Source organism: Colletotrichum truncatum (genome assembly GCF_014235925.2).
Source record: "Colletotrichum truncatum strain CMES1059 chromosome Unknown Contig_0005, whole genome shotgun sequence".
NCBI classification, from domain to species: Eukaryota; Fungi; Ascomycota; class Sordariomycetes; order Glomerellales; family Glomerellaceae; genus Colletotrichum; species Colletotrichum truncatum.
Genome location: NW_027222402.1, coordinates 3,643,727 through 3,663,272, shown reverse-complemented (window position 1 = coordinate 3,663,272; position 19,546 = coordinate 3,643,727). Strand labels below are relative to the sequence as shown.

The 19,546-nt window shown below is 50.1% G+C and overlaps 5 protein-coding genes across 5 annotated transcripts; 2 read left to right on the top strand and 3 right to left on the bottom strand.

Moving 5' to 3' along the window:
* Positions 1-156: 156 nt before the first annotated feature.
* Positions 157-488, bottom strand: CTRU02_209067 (uncharacterized protein; the record flags this gene model as incomplete). The annotated part of the gene is made up of 2 exons (XM_036725983.1): positions 157-284; positions 335-488. The coding sequence occupies 2 exons, from the start codon at positions 486-488 to the stop codon at positions 157-159; spliced, it is 282 nt and encodes a 93-aa protein (XP_036582176.1).
* A 1,232-nt stretch (positions 489-1,720) lies between these two features.
* CTRU02_209066 (uncharacterized protein) lies at positions 1,721-2,389 on the top strand (the record flags this gene model as incomplete). The annotated part of the gene is made up of 1 exon (XM_036725984.1): positions 1,721-2,389. One exon carries the CDS (start codon positions 1,721-1,723, stop codon positions 2,387-2,389), a length of 669 nt encoding a protein of 222 aa, XP_036582177.1.
* Positions 2,390-6,474: 4,085 nt separating this feature from the next.
* CTRU02_209065 (fungal specific transcription factor domain-containing protein) lies at positions 6,475-8,034 on the bottom strand (the record flags this gene model as incomplete). The annotated part of the gene is made up of 2 exons (XM_036725985.1): positions 6,475-7,860; positions 7,927-8,034. The coding sequence occupies 2 exons, from the start codon at positions 8,032-8,034 to the stop codon at positions 6,475-6,477; spliced, it is 1,494 nt and encodes a 497-aa protein (XP_036582178.1).
* Positions 8,035-8,753: 719 nt separating this feature from the next.
* On the top strand, positions 8,754-9,806 carry CTRU02_209064 (uncharacterized protein; the record flags this gene model as incomplete). Its single annotated transcript, XM_036725986.1, has 1 exon — positions 8,754-9,806. The coding sequence occupies one exon, from the start codon at positions 8,754-8,756 to the stop codon at positions 9,804-9,806; it is 1,053 nt and encodes a 350-aa protein (XP_036582179.1).
* Positions 9,807-12,107: 2,301 nt separating this feature from the next.
* CTRU02_209063 (uncharacterized protein) lies at positions 12,108-17,135 on the bottom strand (the record flags this gene model as incomplete). Its single annotated transcript, XM_036725987.2, has 1 exon — positions 12,108-17,135. One exon carries the CDS (start codon positions 17,133-17,135, stop codon positions 12,108-12,110), a length of 5,028 nt encoding a protein of 1,675 aa, XP_036582180.2.
* Positions 17,136-19,546: the final 2,411 nt, after the last annotated feature.

Below are 19,546 nucleotides of genomic sequence, written 5' to 3'. Positions count from 1 at the left end.
CCTTGTCATTTCTGGAAGATCAGTAAGCCATAGAGTTACGGCGCAACAAGGGGTAGAGGCTGATGTGGTAAAGATGTCAACCTTGATCAAATTGACACTACTCAAACACTAATGATACATAATAATATACCCCAACATATATTTCACGAGAGTATGTTACTCCAGTCTGTCACGTTCCAAACCCTCAGTGTCTCCTGGCTCCCGGTACTGGCCACTAGGCTTGGCGTGACGAGTGCGCTCGTCCAAGATATTACTCTTATCAATAGCTTCTTTATCGTCACGCTCTATTGTGTCTATTAAAAGACTGTTCCTTAGGTTTCTGAAGGGCGCTTACCTAGCTGCTCATCGGTATCGGCGGTTCGAGCGTCGATAGGATCCTCAACTTTGGCATCGTCGGCCTGGACGCTGATGGGCTGACCTCGCTGAGACGGGCGTGAGACGTATTCACTATCCTGGTACTCGCCAGTAGGGGCCTCGTTGGAAGACATGGTGATAATCGATGAGAATGTAAGTACTTGGTGACAAGTTGTTTAAAAGCTTTAGCAACGTTGGTTGTTTCTTGCGCTGTTGATGATGAAAAGGAACCGAGAAAGGATTCTTGATACTTTCATGCACTTCATATACAATCTCAACCTCACCCAGTATTCGTGAGTTCTACAGTTGATCAAAACACCTCTGGTAATGTCATAGATCTCATCATTGGCATCACTCAATCTATGACGCTCTCATTTACGCGAAGAAGCGCGCTCAGCGCGCTGTGAGCTCAAAGGTCCTAGCACCCATACTTAGACCTTCAACTAAATGGGGCTTGCATTCGCACTGCGATTCCCGATGCCGCTAGCAGCGCCACGAGCAAGCAAGCATCATTATATTGGCCTAGCGAAAGACATCCGCCCAAACTGCTTCCACCTTGCTGGAAATCTTAAATTTCTGGAACCCAACCACGATCGTCCTCGATCAAGGGTTCAAGTTCCGATTGGACCTTGTTCAGTCATTAAAGCAGGGTCCCTGAAACATAAAGATGGTCAAATCGCGCACCGACCGTCCACACCTCTCGGTGAGCAACCTACCATTTTCTTCCATTATTTATTCATACCGGCGATACTACGAATTCACCGCATTACTTTTTATAGACCCGCTCGGTCTGACATCAGAACATGTTTCAAGCAAGTCCCCAAGGGGGGGGGGGGGGGGGGCGGATGCGCGGGCCGCATCATATTGACGTTTGCCATCGCCCCATCACCCCTCAAGCTCGCACCGAAGCGGTAATGATCTTCACCGGTTTACATCACCCGTTCAGGAATAACCAAGTTTAATGCTGCCCAGTCGAGTACCAAATACCAGTTTGGAGACTGCTCAGGTTTCCTTTCATTTACATAGGCCTGTCTTAACAATATGAAGTAACAGTTTCTTCCTTTTCCCAGTGCCATCTTCTTCCCCCTTCCAATTTGAATGAGCGATCCCTCACTGCGGATGATATCGACCCCTGACCAAACATCACCGAATATCCTGGATCGTTCACAACCCTTTCTCATCGCGATCCCTTAGACCCTAAAGCCAAATATAGGCGTCACACTTTAGAATTAAGGATCAAGCTCATTGTCTCCGATAGGCTATCGCCTTTGAGTTGTGCAGCTTTTCCTTTTCTGGCCTGCCCACGAGCCTTTCAATTCGCGAACGTGGGAAGTTCCCGATAACTCGGGCCGCTTACGGATCAGCCATGCCGTCACGAGACTCCGATCGCCGCCATAGAGGACGGGATGCCTATGATGACGACGACGATCCCTACTACGACGATGACTACTACGACCGACCTCGCGCATCACGCCGCGTCTCGCGAAGCGCCCATGAATTAGACGCTGCCGAGGCTGGGCGATCCCGCCGTCGTCGCGACCACCACCACCACGATGCCAGCCCAGTTCGGCATAGCACCCGATCCCGATCGCTCGACCACCGACCGCCCCCCAGACGCCGCCGTGACAGTTATGATTCGTACTCGGATTACTCCGACAGCGAAGACGACCGACGTCGACGCCGCCGCGACAGAGACCGAGGATACAACAGCGGCCGGCGGAGAGATAGTAGAGTCTCTGGTGCATCATCCTCACGCTCTCGACTACCGAGACGGGAGTCTGATAAGTCACACATACTTCAGGCAGCTGCCAGCGCTGCTGTGGTCGCCGGCGCGACTGAAGCGTGGCGGATGAGGAAAGACAAGACTTCATGGCAAAAGAAGGGGACCAAGATGGCCACGGCAGCGGCGGGCGCCGCTGCCATTGCCGCGTTCAAGGACAATGGGCCCAAGGACTATGGCAAGAAGGATGCGGTTGGGGCCACTATTGGAGGATTATTAGTCAATCGACTTGCGAACGGCATGAACAAGAAATAATGATTGCAAAGAGGGGATTATGCACACGAACACATACATTCAGACGGATTTCTACATCGGCATCATATAATGACGTACGGAGTAACGACACCATAGATCCTCCTAGACGACGATAATGATATACCAGGCGTTCGGTTTCTCAAAAAGAAGGATATCGGTTTCTTCCTCCAACGATTTGATTATTTCCTAGACGGATGGACCGTGAGACTATGGTAAAATGCTTGACACAACCTTTTTGAGGTGGCGGCGATGCCATGCTACGAAACTTGACAATGGATGAAAGACTATTTTGTAAACCTATGCTGACCAACCTCTTCAGCAGTCCATCCATGTGTCTTCTGGTTGGAGGGAAGATTACAAGGTAAAATACCGAGTACCCGGGCAGTGGTAACTGACACGGGCACGTAGAAGCGATGCCATGCTAAGGTGCTGTTAAACCATAGTTGGTCACCCTTTTACCGTGTCGGGATGAGTGCTAGTGAGACGCCTTCTCTGCGGACTTTATACCAATTCTGAACAGTCTTGCCCATAAACTACGAATGATGATCTTACTTCCATACTAACCAACTTAGCGGTGGTCACTTTTTCAAGATAGCGAGGTTGCCAAATCAGCCATATTGGCAGAGCCATGGGTACATAGCGAAAGGATTCAAGCCATCTCCATCGTATTGTAGCGCCGTGAGATAGTTATCCATGCAGTACAGTGTAAGATTACACGGAATATCAAAGTAAGTGCTTACAACGGTCATCAGCCCCTGATCCCTCCAGATAGCAAGGTTGAAATCCTTCAACAGCCCACTTCAATGTCATCCTGACATACAATGACCTTCAAATCTTTAGGTATAGGATACACACGCTGATTGATGTTGCAATATCTGACCATTTTATGTTTTCTTTGTGGCAAATAAGCCTAGATCATGATCGCATCAAAGTATCCGGCGAAGAAAGTCTAGGCAAACTGAGCCAAACTAAGCAAGCACCACGTACTGTTCTCCTCTAAGCCCGAGCGAGTGACGAAGTGGTTTGAGAATACCCAAATCAGACATCTCAACACTACGAATAGCCCGATTCGAGCGGCTTGCAGATGCCACAGCTGCATCGAAGCTTTCGGCGTGCGCTCGTAGTATTGTTGCAATCATGACAACGCTGCATTAGCCTAGGCCGATCAACACTGACGCCCTTGTTTTCTCAATGTAGCATACATTCATTCAGCGGTGTGCCTGAAGTCCACAGGAGCCTGGAGGTACAACCACCCAAGCTTTGTGTGCTTTGACGCAGAAGTTGAAATCTCACCATATGTAGCATCGTCCAAAGATGGCTAGCAGATATGTGACAGAAAAAGAATCAGAGGGGCGAGGCGAAGCTTATCATTGGTAAAAAAACACCGTGAATACGCGTCGGCGGGGTCGTGATTGTCTTTCTCTGACAACCCATACGGACCCCTGACATCACGCCAGTTGAGCACGACAAGAACCAAGCTGATAGGCCCCCTTACACAAGCCATGTCCATCTTCAAGTACACATCCAAACAGGGGGAAACATGATGGGGCAAATGTGAGTTGGACTCAGCCGGAAACTAGTCAGACAGCATCCATGAAGCTTGGGATCACAGAAGCTGCCTTCTCGTATTAAAGTTCTGGGCGGCATCCGTAAGCTTCCCCGAGCCCGCTTAGCCTAATTGAGTTCGCAACTGTGAGGATGGCCAAAACTCTGCTTCGCGCCGAAAACACGTGCATATTGCGGAGAGGCAGGCTTGTGGGTCAGTATGGCCGGGATCATGAGTGGTGATGTGGCGTTTACTTCTGTCTCGAAGCCGGCGACTGGCGGAGGTTTGTGTCAGAAACTGTTAGGCCACGAGCAGGGATTTAAGCAATGAGATGTTGGGAAGTGGCATGCCTGTGTTTTAGTAAATGATTCGATGACCTGCCAGCCACAGTAATCATCAAGTCGAAACGGCCTGGTCGGCAAAACCTATGACCAACCCCAGCCGTGCCTCATTGCAGGGCTGGGCGCGGAGTTGCCATCAACCCTCCCGGCATTGCAGTGTCCATGTCATGACACTAAGTAGTATCTTTACATCCTGAATCAGTAGCCCCCTTTCCGGGAATGCCAGCATTTCGGAGAACGTCGGTTCAAACATGGAGTATACTGACGGAGCTCGAGGGCCCAGTCCAGACCGACCGCGACGTGCAGCCCACTGAACAACAATCCCCGGTACGAGGCAAGGGTGGAGGAGCCGAGTCCCATTTCATGGTCCGTTCGCCGCGCTACTATGCATATCTTGCTTCGGGGATGGTGTGCTCCTCAGGTTATCTCTCCGCTGGATTGGTAGTGTCATGCCGGCAGGACTTTAGCCATCTATCAGGAGCACCATTCTGGACCAGGTTGGGTGATTGTGTTACCATTAAAGGCGGGGCCGGGCAAAGTGAGATTAGAAATTTGTAGTCCGGAGCCAATTCCGACAACCAATCATGTGGCACAATCCTGAAGTCTATGCGGAATGCTGCATTCGTTGGAGACACTGCAGACGCCACCGCAGATCCAGGGTGGGATTATGGGCACTTCTCGTCTTACGAATTCTTTGGGGTCCCTCTAGAACGGTGTTTGATCCTTCACTGGCATTCCAGTGAACGAGGCCTGTTGATAAACAATTGCCAGTCTTTTCATATTAGGTCGGTTTCCGCTATCTCTCGAGAAAGGATGTCCATCTCTGGTAAAGTCCTTGCGCTGCCTAGTGCTCTCTGCGGTACTTATCCTGTACTGAAAACACCCATATTCAGGGAACAGTATTCAAAACAGAAGACATCACACACATGGCTGCTTGATGACGAGCTCTTGCGCGGCAATGGCGGAGTCTTTGCAACCCCTGAACCAGCTTTGCCGCCCTCCCCCCGCGCAGGAACTTGCGTTAAGATCAGCACAGATGTCTGCAAGCTACAATCATATCCGCGCAAATATGAGGTCTCACTTTCGTTACGCAGCCTACTCCACTTCCAAATCCGCATCTTGGCATAGCTGACACGATCACCTCATGGCCACCACCTCTCTCCACTAGAGAGCGTTGGGCGCAAACTATACCTCTGCCGGGATTAAATATGTTAGCGTCGTCCCGTGCTAACTCTTTGAGTATCTGATGTTCGAAGTCTTCTCAGGCGCCTAAAAGGCGACCTATCAGGAAACAGTTACAAGTTACACTGTCACGGCGATGTTCTCCGGGTTTTTTGGGCCTAAGTGATGTTTCTCCCACCAAGTTTTCTGTGGTAGGAACAGTCTCTAGAAATACTGGCCATTTAAAGCTCTTAGCGTCAACAAGTGGACTAAGTCACAAACTAACATATTTAATCCCGGCAGAGGTATAACAAGCTGATTCAAAACGCCAGATGGGGTCCCTTGTTTTTGGGGGGGTGGGGGGGGGGGGGGGGGGGGGGGGGAGGACATAGTCTTGCTCGTGATAATGTCTGTCTGCATGTATCTGGGTCCCAACAGCTCAGGGGACGATGCCCCGCCAGACGAGGTTGCATCCAACTCAAGCAAGGCACGCCTCGAGCTTCTAGGAACAGGGGACTATAGCTGACTTTTTCCCAGGGTCCATCTACCTTGCTGGGCTGGAATTGCCTGCCGAATCATCTCATCAAAGGCACTAAACACCGAAAGCATCCTGGTCTCACAAGTGACAACGTTCTCCCAAGGATACAGTGCCTAAGCTCAGCTTGCTGCTTTCTCTTGTTCCGGGTTATCGACAATCTGGAGCTTGTTCCGAAGGGAACTGCTGCACCGCAAAATGATTCCCAACAACTGATTTGTAATACTCATGAAGTCCCCATCCTATACTGAACGCCGAAAGATCCTCATGTCGCTCTGAAGAACAAGTTACAAAGTGCCATTTGGCATCATCCCCGCCTAACGACGGTTCCGCTTGTAGCCCCCCATTCCCGTGAACCCTATTATCGTTATTTTTCGCTTTTTATTTTTCCATTCCCTGCTGACCCAATAAGAAACAAGGGCTTATCCTTGTGCATATGGCCCAAAAAAAAAAAAAAAAAAAGAGAGGTCCAGACAGAGTGAGAAGATGGCAGAGCATGCCATCACCTGCAGGCCGGCCCAGTGCACCCCACTGGATCTCCCGATCTCACCATCCTTGTCGCCCCTGCCATACCGGTTTTACTCTTCTTGTCGTCAGGGTTTACTCCGTCCAGAACGTAGTTTGTAGCCTGTGAGCGTAACCAGCTGCTTATCGCTGGGTGGTTACACCGGGCATGTTCCATGAGCGCGTTCTTCACAGTCATTACTTCGTTTAGGACCTCTGAATACTGGCGTTGAAGCTCCTTGTTGCGGGCTTCGGCCTCGTTCTTAGCGGCTTGCAAGTCTGCCGTCTGCTGCTTCTGCTTCTGCCAGTTGCGGGCCGAGGCCTGGCGATGGCGCTCTCGGTTTTGCGGGGGCTGTTGAGATGGGGATTTGCTTTGTCTCGGCAATACGTTGGCGTCGTTTTCTTCAGCGTCGATGTCGATGGGAGTGGAAGCAGAGGTTCCGGCGGTAGATTTCCGCTTCTTCGGTGGTGTTCCCATGGTGAATTCATTCTCAGTTGCGCTAGAGGCGACATTGGCCGGCGTCATCTCGGGGAACGAGTAGCTGGATGACAGGGATGAACTGATCGTCGTGGGAGATGGGGTGGCCGGTGGGATAGTGTAGGTGCTTGAAGCCTGACTCGGAGGTGTAACAGTATTTTGCGTGTTCAGCCACGGCAAAGAATCCGAAGTTGAATAACTGGAGAAACTCGAAAATGCAGGATTTTGGTCACTCTGTGCCCACCAACTGGCTGCCCCAAAATCATCGGTAGGAACAGGGTTGCCAGCTGGTTGTCTAGAGGGGCCCATTGGCGGATTCTGGCTATCCAAGAACATGCCAAATGTTGCTGGGGGACTATACTCCATGGGGGAAACGATGTCAGAATGAGCTGTCGGTGCCATGCCGCCGTAGTTGGGCGTACTGAAGACTGGTATCATTGATTCGGGCTGCTGTGCAGATAGGTTTGGCTGAAACCTCTCCTCTTCAAGAACCCCTTGAATATGCCCGGCCTCTGGGTGGCTAAGTCGTCCAGAAACGGAATAATTCAAAATCGGGGGAGAAGTCAAAGAGTTTCGCGAAGACAAGCTTGAAAGTTCGCGGTAGTTTTGGTCCGAGTAATCCGGCGTTTCGTCGTGGTTCTCCTTCTCCGGGGACGAGGTAAATCCTGTAACTGAAATAGTCTCATAGATTCTCTCAAGTGGCTCACCACTCCAAAGTCGGAGGAGGACATCATGAGTTTGGCCTGGGGCTGCTAGAGCCTGGAGCACTGCGTCGCGTTGACGTTGAGCATCTTTGAGCTCTTCAAGCTCAACTTGAAGGCTTCGCTTTGTCTGATACGACCTGGTCTCATATTTGCACTTCAATCCCCGAGAGCTGCATCTCGAGCATGGATTATCTCCATCGCACTACACGCAGTACCGGTTAGAATAATGATGGAGTGGTTGACATGTACGGACAGAGCCACGCAGTACCTTTGCCTTCTTCTCCCGGCAAGTTTCGCAAGCCTCACGCGTACAAACTCGTGTCTTACGGCGTGTGTTTGTTTTCGGAATTGGATTCAGAGGCAGTCTTTCTGTCATACTCTGAGATGGCTGGTTGGAAGTCAGTCCGACGGCTCAGGCCTGTTCAAAACAAGCAACTCACATTGTTTATGATGCTCTTTGAAAGTAACTCCTAGAGCAAACAGGTGGACTGATTAATGTTGCTGACTTTCTAGGCGAGAGAATGATTATTAGGCGGAATACACCTGTTGGTTGGGTCGTCCTCCCTTGGCAGTGGTGGATGGTTAGGTGCTTGATACTGAGCGAAGATAGACGATGTTGAAATATGAAGTGATGTGTGTTGTCTAGACTTGTGATACTTAGGGCGTCTTGGCCCAGATGTGTTGTCGAAGTTGTCAAAGCTGAAGCAATAAAGGTTGTAGGTCGCTCTACATAGATATTCCTGAGAGGTGCTCCTCAGAGGCGCTCCTCAGGCTACACGTTGCCCATATATGTTCTGGTGTGCTTGCTAAGATTTTCCCCGCAGCCACGACTTTGGAGGGGCGGTCTTGGTGCGAAGGCCGAGCGTAGAGGCTGAGACTACTACGGTATCAGGCATAAGTAAAACCCCCTGTTCATGTACCTGTGGGGCTGGCTCTGCCAGCCAAGCTATTCCCCTTTAGGCTTTGGCTAGGCCTAAAGGGGTAATTCTATTCGCACGCCGCCTATAGCCATCTTTTCTGCCACCTTCTGTCTCTTCGTCACTTTCTCCTCTCAACACCACAACCACTACAACACCATAATAAACAACCACTATAATGGCGCGCGTAAGCGGAATCCATACAAAGCAGCTAGATACAGCTGAAAGGCAGCGAATTCGTACGCTTTACTTCGACGCGCAAATGGGCCCTTCAGAAATCGTTAAAAGGACCGGCTTTACAAAAGACCAAGTGCGTAACGCTATACGCGCTAAATCAGCTACGCCAGCACCACGTAGTGGCCGCCCACGAAAGCTCAACGCGCAACAGGAGGCTCAGCTTGTTGAATATATAGTCTCCTCAAAGGCAGGCCGCCGGGCTAGTTTCCTTGAATTATCGGTTCTTCTCTTGAAAGGCCAGTTTGGTGCGTATGCTATACGCGCAACGCTTCGCCGCCTTGGCTTTAAGAGATATATCGCACGCCGCAAACCTCCAATTACGGAAGAGACCCGTCAGAAACGCCTCGCGTGGGCCCACGAGTATGTGAACTGGACTGTTCAGCAGTGGCGTTCTGTTCTATGGTCTGACGAGACCTGGATTATGGGCGGCTACTATAAGAAACAGTACGTTACGCGCCGTCACGGCGAAGAGTGGGATCCCACCTGTATTATCGAGCGACATCAGCGTAAGCAAGGCTGGATGTTTTGGGGCTGCTTTGCTGGGGATGAGAAAGGCCCAGGCCTCCTCTGGGAGAAGGATTGGGGTACGATTTCAGCTGCTACGTACCAACAGCATACAGTCCCTCTCATCGATATGTGGATTAATATATGCCGTCGCACACGCGGCCAGGACTTAATCCTCATGCAAGACGGTGCCCCAAGTCACTCAGCTGCGAGTACGCTTGCTGAGTTCCAGCGACGAGGCGTACGGGTTCTACCATGGCCACCGTATTCGCCAGACCTAAACCCTATTGAGGCCTGCTGGAATAAAATGAAGAACTATATTGAGGATAAATACGGCTTAATTGAGAAGCCCTCTTGGGAGCAGTTACGCGCGTGGGTTATGGAAGCGTGGAATGCCCTCCCAGAAGGTTACCTCTGGGACCAGTTGGCTACGATGCCAGACCGCTGCCGCGCAGTGATTGAAGCCAATGGTATGCATATCAAATACTGATTTAGCTATAGAAATCGAGGAAATTCGATGAGTTTCGCTTACGTCAAGCACCCGGGCTGTGTGTGTGATCATTGGTTGAGAGTCCCTCGCATGTGGAGCAGGACTTCGCTGGGGGTTTAACTTACCCTTGAGACCATAGTAGTCCACAGGGGACCATGTAACCCGGCATGGTCAGAATGAACCACAAATTACGTCGGATTTGACCAGAGGATTCCAACGGGCGACCCGCCATCCTCTGCTTGACATATCGCGGAAGAAACACCCTTGCAGCCGCTAGGAGACTTGGCACCTATTGTGAGCAACGGAGTAGATGCCGCAGTGACCCCCTCGACACCGGCAGCTCGCCCCCATCGCTTTATTCCTGCAAAGCAAGCGGAGGAATCTCCTTAAAACGAATGGCATGCTTCTTCTGACCAAGTTAGCGAGAAGCCCCGTCCACGGAACACGTACCCTGGTCATGTCGAAATGGCTGGTCGCCTTGGTAGAGACAGTATGCAATCTCAAATCACCCGGTGATAAGGCTCGGGCTGGTTGACTGCAGCATCAGTGGCGAAACACGGATGACCGAAACCATTTTGGATTCGAGCAGCTATGTCCAGTCAGAGGACGGCGAAGCTAGGTCCAGAATTTGGACATGGCTTCATTGATTCCGGTGTCCAAAGGCCATTCACGGCGCCCCTCCGATTGTCCGTTTTCGCCTCAACAGCATTCCATCTTTGACGAAGGCCAGGGGTGGGCGGGGCCTACTTGAAAGACATTCGAAAATCTTGCCGGAGCAACTCCGTCGCTTCTAATTGGTCAATTACACACGGAACAACATCCGGAGACGATTCGGACGTCACTGGCGGGGACTACCGAGAATGTTGCCATGGAAGGGGAAAATAATAATTCAAAAGCAGAGAAACTAAAGAAAAACCCCAGCTCCTAAGTACCAAATATGTCAAGCCTATCGCTAGCCTTTGGCCAATTATCGAAGGGACTCTTACAGGGTTCAAGGGCCTGCTCAAGTGCAGGCAACATGCAAAGTTGAGGGGTCATCAAGCCATTTTCTTCCCTCATTGGCACATGGCGGCCGCCTCTGTGTGCCACCAAAGTCCCTCCACCATGGCTGGTGGTAGTGAAAATGTTATTTTCCCGCTTCTTTCACACACATTCTGTTGTTGTCAAGTACTTCCATGGGAGAGTTAACCACATCGAACACATCAATCGAGGCTGCATGGGGACATTTATGTATGTAAACCCAGCCAATTTTCATTTGTGGATATGAGCAAGCAGCCTGATCCCATGCTCTGCTTACTGTAATTTCCGAATGGCATTTGCAGGCAAGATACGACATTAGTGATGCATGGTGTGCAAGGACAGGAAAGACATGAATGGTGCCCACGCTGCTGCTGAAGATTGGAGGAGTTTTATGTATCCATTAAGACCTAGACCAGCAAGGGAAGTCGCACCGTTTCAAATGTACACATACGGCTCGGATTTCCTCAGGGGCGCCTTGATATGACCCTAGCAGCTGGGCATCCAAGATCCTGTTTGAGGTTCTCCAATTTTGGCGCCAGGCAGCCCTGTACTTTTTGGGGACCTTGCTAGCATTCATATCGAGATTCGCGAAACCTTCAAGTTCTGGATCCAGAGTTATGACAGGATCATCCGCAGTGCGCATGCGCTTTATGATAAATCGACGGCATCAAGCTCTGCGTGCTGCTCTTCCATTTGTCATATCAAAAATGAAAGGGAGACTTCTATGAGAATCCGATCAAGAACGTTTGTTACAAGAGCAAGACGAACAGTCTCTGAACATTCAGCACAGCATTGTAGCAACGGCGGAACGATGTTGGAGGGGAGGCCCGGGGTACCAGACCCGTGCCTCTGGTTTAATCTGGCATCTGTTTTGCTCGTACCCTTGCTTAGGTCCTGACCTACCATAACCCCTGGCTAGGCCGTTGATATCAAAGACTAACTGTAGGTTTCACAGGGGGTGAAACAGGGGGTGAAACGGAATTCCGTTCGTCAATAACAAATAACAGTAAATTGGTTCTAATCGATGGTTCATGATTGTTGAAAGTGGTGTTGTTGACTAGAAGGTGGGGATATTCCCCCTTGGCCTGTCACGTGGGTCTGGGAGGCTTGGGCCTCTCAGCCTGGCGGGCGTGTGGCTGGAAGTGCCACACGACTCCGTATTCCAACTATCGCAACACTGGAAACTCTCTTTTTATGGTGTTGAAGCGGTTGGAATACGTTGTCCCTATACAGTTCCGTCTCCTCGTCAATTCGGCCTCCTATCCCTACTTTCTCCCGTAGTTACGGTCTTGTTACCCATCCCTCCATACGTATCGTTATCGTGTTGCTATCAACGAATCTCTCGAGGGCTCGATTTGGTTTGCTCTTCGTGAGGGCATCAGCAGGGTTGTCTTCGCCGTTAATCCAACGAATTTCTTGTAGTTCTCGTCTTTCGTACGATTGTCTCAACGCCATGATATCGATCATGAGTCGCTTTTCTTTGGTAGTGCCCAGCTTCACGAGACACTCGTACAGCGAATAGGAATCGGTACAGACAACTGTCTGAATCGTTGGTAGGTTGAGGTGGTCAGTGATTGTCGCCAGGGTTGTGGCGAGGGCGTAGGCCATATCGACGCCAGCGACCATCCCGTAGATCTCTGACGCTAATACGCTGCGGGTGACTCGTTTACTCTTCGTAGAGCTGTAATGAACGAGGTTACCGTGAATCGTGAATTCTCCGTTGTTGCTGTCAGAGGAAGTGTCGTTGGCTAGGATGATCAGAAACCCTAATTGGGAGGAGAGGTCGTGGTTATTAGCGAACGACCCGTCAACGAAAACGAATAGCTTGGCTGTTGTAAGGTCGAGTGGGATAAACGTTATTCCTCGGTTAGGCGATTCCATTTGCCATCGAATCCGTTGATTCAGTGCTTTTATCGCTTCTGGCGAGGGGTCTTGGTGTTGGGCAGCAGTGGATAAATCGAAACAGGCCTCGGGTTGGCAAATTGACGCGATGTACGCCCCTCTGGCGCGTTGTTCGACATATTGCTGTTTTGGGTTGGGTTTAGTAGTCTCAATACATCGTAACTTCTTGGCTTGTCCCTTTTGCCTCAAATTGATCGAATTGTCGGTTGACAGCGCGATTATCCCTCCGTTGAATTGGAGGGGTTCGTCAATTGTGAGGATATTCTTCGCTTTTGCCGTAAAAGCCGCTTTTTCTAACTGTTCGTCTTCTAATTGTGAGAACGCCTTGTCTGACAAACCGAGGGTATCGTCGGTTTGCATGCCGATACAGCCAAAGTGTGGATTTTCGGTAGATGAGATCAATAGGCATGGATCGTACGAAGAAGTAACCATCTGGAGATTCTCTCTGTGATGCTTGTGATACGTTGCCCACCAGTGGGTTCCAGCTTCTGCGATTCCGTACAGAGGCTTCACAACCTCCATAATGGTCCCTTTTGGGTACTGGTCTTGAATTTGCTTCGGTGGGTAGGCGAGAATAGTGCGATTGAGCCTTGTGGAGGATTGAACGTAGGCTTGTGTGATATCTCGAAGCCATAGTTGTTTCCCTTCTCGTAGGAGTGACGGGGTAATTGACAGAATTAGCCGTTGACTCGCCCGTTGAATCGTTGGCGATTGGGTCAATATAGCCTTCTTGCTATCGTCGGCGTAACCCTGTATTACAAGTCTCGATTTCTCGTAGGGTTCGGTTGTTTTACCCTTGACTTCGTTGACGATACGAGATCGGAAGATTCGTACGTTCTGGTGCCTTCTCTTATTGAACTGGGTGAATTTGAACACTCCTCTAGCGATGAGGCTGTTGATCTCTTGTTTAGTTGACTGTTCGAACGGTTCGCCTGGTGTAGTAATAACACCTTCTCGTCGTAGTTTGATTGCTAATTCTTCGTCTGCTTGCTCCTTAATCGATAGGAATATTTGTTGATAATCCGGGTCATCGTTGAATTCCTCTGTGAAGTGGGCGATTGGCAGTGGTCTCTTCCGGGGTCTGCCCGGGCGTCTTCTCGGTGGCTCCGGTGCCTCTTGCGGTTCGTCCGGTTCACTGCCTCCGCCGGCGACGATAATTTCGTCGCGTACTACTTCCTGCTGCGGTATCTCAGCTTCGGGTTCTTCTTCTTCTGGCGCGGCGATGGAATTAGGTGGTTGATCGGGATCTTCGTAGTATGGTTTGACTACGGTAGACCGGAAGGTCTTCGGACCACGTGGCGTATCGACAGTACAGGTTTCGCCGTTTATGGCTGCTAAAGTAAACGGTCCGGTCCAGCCCTTCTTTTCGCGCCATACTCGTACTTGCGACCGTAGCGGTAAATTAACAATTGGCCCTGTATCAGGGCCATTGCGGGTGGCGATAGCTTCTGCCACCTGTCGCCTTGCGTGAAGTTCGCGTACTTCGCTCGTCGCCTTCTTAATCGCTTTCGCCCGCCTTGTGACTTCGGGAGATGGCGGCGAATCGTCGGTAATTCGTGGGTACGAGCCGAATACCAAGAGTGTTGGCACTATTCCGTTCGGGCCAGCAGTATCGTTAACTGCTTTGACTGCTGTTTGAAGTGCTGATTCTGGCGTAATTGTTGGGTCTTCTGCTCTGATGATTTCGTACGCCCTCCTTAGAGGTGTATGGTATCGTTCAACTTTCCCAATACTGTTGTGGGCTTCTATGGGAATTTCCTTGATTTCAATTGCCATTCCTCTCGCCGCGTTTCGGAATTCTGTTGAGCGGAAGTTTGTTCCAGCGTCGGTAACTAGCCAGTCTGGGGGTCCCTGATACACATCTATCCAGCAGAGGCGTAGGGCTTCCCAAGTGGCTTTCGCAGAAATGTCCTCAAGGAACCGGGCGGCGTTGAACGCCGTGGCGGTATCGACGACGTAGAGGACCGGTCTGTTACCCTCAAGGTACATCACGTCGGCGATAACCTCGTAGTTGAATTCGTAATCGTCTCGTAACGTGAATTTGAACCGTGATGGCGCTGGTGCGTGCATTTGGCATCGATGGCAGACTTTCGATAGTTGCTCAATTGCCGTAATTTCAACTGGGTGGCCGGCCCTCTGGAGCACCTTGTGTAATCGTTGAACAGATGGGTGTCCGAAGCGACGGTGAACCCGTCGCAATTCAGCGTCTGTGAGGTGGTTCCAGGCGAGTGGTTTCTCCTTATCGAGTAATAACCATGGGTGGCCCCATTTGCGAATAATAGGTACGACCTTGTTTCCTTGGATGAGGGTATTCGTAACGTTGTTAAAGTAGACCTTCAATCGGTCCATATCTCCTAGGCACATAAGGAAGGGAGTGTTAGTCTCAATAACGTGAAATTTGACGCTTCCAAACGGCGTTGGCACTTTGGTAGTCCCTATAGACTCCAGTGGTATCCCATCGCCGAATTTCACTGTAACGCCGCCAGCCGCCTCAGTGTTTAACGTAATTCCTTCGTAAATTTGTTGTAGGGCCACGAATTGTGGGTGGCCAGCGGTTGAGAATCCTGCTGCGCCCGAGTCGGGCATGATCCCTTGGAAGTTCTGGGCAGAGTAGCGTCCCTCGAGTGTGAATTGCGAAGGTAGCTCTTTCGGTTCTGGTTGGTTGCGGAAGAGGTCTTCTTTCGTAATAGCATGGCGGGTTGACTGGTCTGCTAGGATCGTGGCGATCCTGTTGCCGTCAATTGCTGTTGTAGTGAAATAGGCGGTGACCTGGAATTGACTGTCGCTGCCGGTCTCTTCCTCTTCGTCACTTTCACTGGTTTGTTCGGTTACGTGGTAGTATTGCTGGGGGTCTTCGGCGGTAGGTTGTAGGTCTAACCCGTCGAAACCCTCGTATTGGACGAGAAATTGGCCATATGCTGGAAGTGACGTATCCTGGGCATATTGGGTGGTTTTGAACTTCTCGTACGCTTTTCGTCTCTCTTCTGTGGTGTGTTTGGTTGACCAGCAGTTAGGTTTTCCACACACGTAGCACTTCTTAGGCGTTGGCGGTAATAGGGGTCTGTCACGGCTTCTTCCTCGTGATGATCGACTTCGTGATGAACGACTGTATCGTGAATAACGCCCTCGACCGTTGAAAGTTCTGTCGGTCCAGTACTGCTCTGGTGGGTTGGCTACTGTGTTGAATTGTTGTTGGTTGAGACGGGTAGCTGTCTCGATCGACGAGATTAATTGGCTGCGAAGTCCCTCGTACGTCTCAGCCGGTACAAATAACGCCATTGCACACTCTGGAATATCTCTACAAGCGTGTAGAAGTTGGGTATGGAGGGATCGGTCGTTGTGATCCTGTTGTGGCAAACCGGGCTGAATCTTGCTTAATTTGTCACATAGTATGTCAAAACACTCCGATTTGGTCTTTCCAGGGTTATCGCGAATGATTTGGGGAAGAGTAGTTGTATTCCACTGCGTAACGTACGCTTGTTGCCTTTCCCTAGTCTCGAAGTGTGATTTCAATTGGTTGATCATGGTCTCGAAGTTGGGCTGTGGGTTGATCACTTTAATCGAGGCGTAGAAGTAGGTTTTGGCTATTCCTTTCAGTATTAGGGGAAGTGCCCTGTTGTATTGGGAGGTGTGAATTCCCAGCATTCTACAGTGATCCACGAATACTGGCATCTTCTTTTCGAGTACATCGTACATATCGCCGCTGTATTTCATATCGTCGGGGTACAGTTTCGCGAATTCTGTTAATTGCTTTCCGATACGGTCTGTTGACTCGTATGGTTGGAAGTCTGTTAACGGAGAGACCGTGGGATGTGGCGGTCGGTACGGTAGTTGCCACTGTTGTTGTTCTTGTGGAGGAGGTGGCTGTAGGGTTGGTTCGACTCTTCCTCCTGTGCTGTTGGCTACTGTTGCCGGTCTCGTGATCTCTTCGTGGAATTCGGGGTCTTTTATCAGAGCCTTCAGGTTGCGATATCTCTTGACGCCTTGTTCGAGTTCTTGGGGTGACCAGTAGTGGAATTCTTCCTTTTTGAGGGCTAATGCCACGTTTTTCGAGATTTTCTTGCCATCCATTTCGACGTAGACGCCGTTACCGATTAAATAGTCTCTGAAGAATCGTAGGATTGGGGGAGGTACGTTCTGGAAGTCTTCTTCTGACCAGTCGGCGAAATCGGGAGAAACTTCGTTCCATAGCTCGAGGCCCGTGAGATTCCTCTTCTCATAGGTCTCAAGTAGGAAACCCATATAGGAACCCAGTTGCTGTGGGCTAGCGTTTGTAAGGTCGATTGCCCAGTTGCCCCATACTGCTGGATCGATCATACTTTCGATTCTCTGTGGGATGGGGACTGTTGATTGGCTTTTGGCAGTGACGCCGCTCGCGGGCGATCCTTCTCGTGAATTTCGCTCCATTCTGACAGTATAAAAGGATTACTTCTGTTCAGAATCTTGAATTCTAATCCTCAACAGCGTCAGCTGCGATTGGTGCAAGATGCAGGCCTGGAAGTGGGAGTCAAAAGACGATTAGGGATATTACGATTCTAAGGGGAAAGAATCGTGAAATCGGGGATTTTCGTCGGTTCGTCGTTTGTTTCCGTCGGCGCCGTTCTCGCTGATGTTCTCGAGGGGTGTGAGGGTATACACAGGTCTCGAATTGGTAGGGAGAGAGTTCTACCGTAGATTCTCTCGTGAATCTCTCTTTCTCGCTTCGGGCTTCGCTCCTCACTGTTGGGAAGTTTAGAATCTAGCGGACAGTTGGCCTTATGACGCCCACAACCACGTGCGTTTCTCCTAAGCCGCAGCCTCGGAGGCGTATACGTATAGCTGTATAGGCGGATTACCGCCGGTAGTCTCCGCTCGCCTTTCGGCGTGTTCTTCTTCTGGTAGGGAGGTCTCTTGTGGCAGGCGCCTCGCGGTTGGCACCTCGTCTGGGGATTTATTGAGAAACTAGCGGGCGCCTCGTGATTGGCACCGCGCGTGGGGGATAGTTGTAGTTGGGGAAGTTGTTGTCCCTTGTGGGATTCGTGAATCTTCGCCCTTGTGGCGTGAAGAGGTTGGAAGACCGTCGATTCGGTAGGTCTCTTCTTCTGGTGATTGAAAACGCGTGATGGAACGCTCTTGCCAGCGATAATTGGCTGCGATTAACCTTATCCCGCCCAGGGTGAGCGTAGCAGTCCCTAGGTTACTCGAATAATCGGATTGCTGGTAGATTCGAGGAAAAGAAGCTTTCTTCTGCTGGTTTCCGTAGATCCCAGTTACTCTCGCTTCTTCTCTCGTTAGCACGAAATCCCTCCTTTTACCTGGGCTTGGGTATCCAGTTCAAGAAGTCGTCTCTTCTGGTGTTGACCTTGCTGATCTGCGGTTTGTCCGTAGCAGAGTGGTAATTGTGAAGTTAACCAAATTAATGGCAACTGTGAGGTTTACCACTGATCAGTGTAGGTTTCACAGGGGGTGAAACAGGGGGTGAAACGGAATTCCGTTCGTCAATAACAAATAACAGTAAATTGGTTCTAATCGATGGTTCATGATTGTTGAAAGTGGTGTTGTTGACTAGAAGGTGGGGATATTCCCCCTTGGCCTGTCACGTGGGTCTGGGAGGCTTGGGCCTCTCAGCCTGGCGGGCGTGTGGCTGGAAGTGCCACACGACTCCGTATTCCAACTATCGCAACACTAACAAAGTTGGTTGAAAGACGCGGCATATCCACTACAATACATAGTGCTTGCACATTCGGAAGCCGTGAAGTATCTCCACGCCATGTCTCTTGGAAGTGTAGTGATTCACAACAGTTTACAATAAGAACCAATTTTAGATAAGTAAGCCCTATTGTTGAAAATTGAACCAAATTCAGGCTCGTCGAATCTGAATATCACTGGTTTTCGTCACTAATTCTTCTCGTTACGAAAAACAAAACTAACGGAGGTGGATCACCCACTTCACGTCAGTTTTCGGTCTGAAAACTTCCGAAGTGATCGGTCAAACCCCCTCTCTTAAGCCCGACCGGCTCCGGTGTTGGCATGGGCTGGGGCCCTTTCAACACCCACTTTTGCAATGTGACATGAGCTTAAACGCCGAAAGTAAGTGTGGTGTCAGTAGTCATGCTGGGTTACCTAGCCTGCAACAGTATTATTATTGCCATTGATATGCTACCCCTGCCCCACCAATGGTCGCCCCCCGCGCATCCCGGCTCAGATATTCCCATTCATCATTAAGAGGCACAACTCACTCTGCAGTAGTCGAATACCCCCTGGCTGCTGTTACATTTGGAGTCTAACCGAAACGGAAAGGTGCTATTTGCGCTGTGGGAATGGCAAAAAACAAAAAGTGATCTGTGATTCCGTCATTACATGGAAGTGGAAGTCGTCATACTATTATTGGCCACAGAATTCTCGTTACACCTCTCATTCTTTGAATAAGCGGAAAATGATCAGAATTTTCGACGTCGAAATTCTCAAAACTTCCCATTCTAAAAAGCATCACAGTTCCAAACGAAGTCCAAGGATTTCAAGGATTCTGATAACGGTAGTACGCATATCCAAATGATTTATTCACCTGAATGGAACCCTTGCATTACTCTGTTAGAGCAAGTGATCAACGTACTGTGTTGGCACAATCATGAAGCCTGACTCGTAATCTGCAAAAGTATCAAGCAAAACGTTCCCTTCGGGCCTTGCCGGCATTCCATGACACATCGAGTAGTCTTGGCGAAGAAGGGAATTACCCAAAACAATCAGCTTCGAGACAACAATCTCATGGTCTAGTATGTCAACTCCTGCTTGATTTTGGGGCTTACTTCTCACTGCTTGCCGCGGGAGTCCTATGGGAC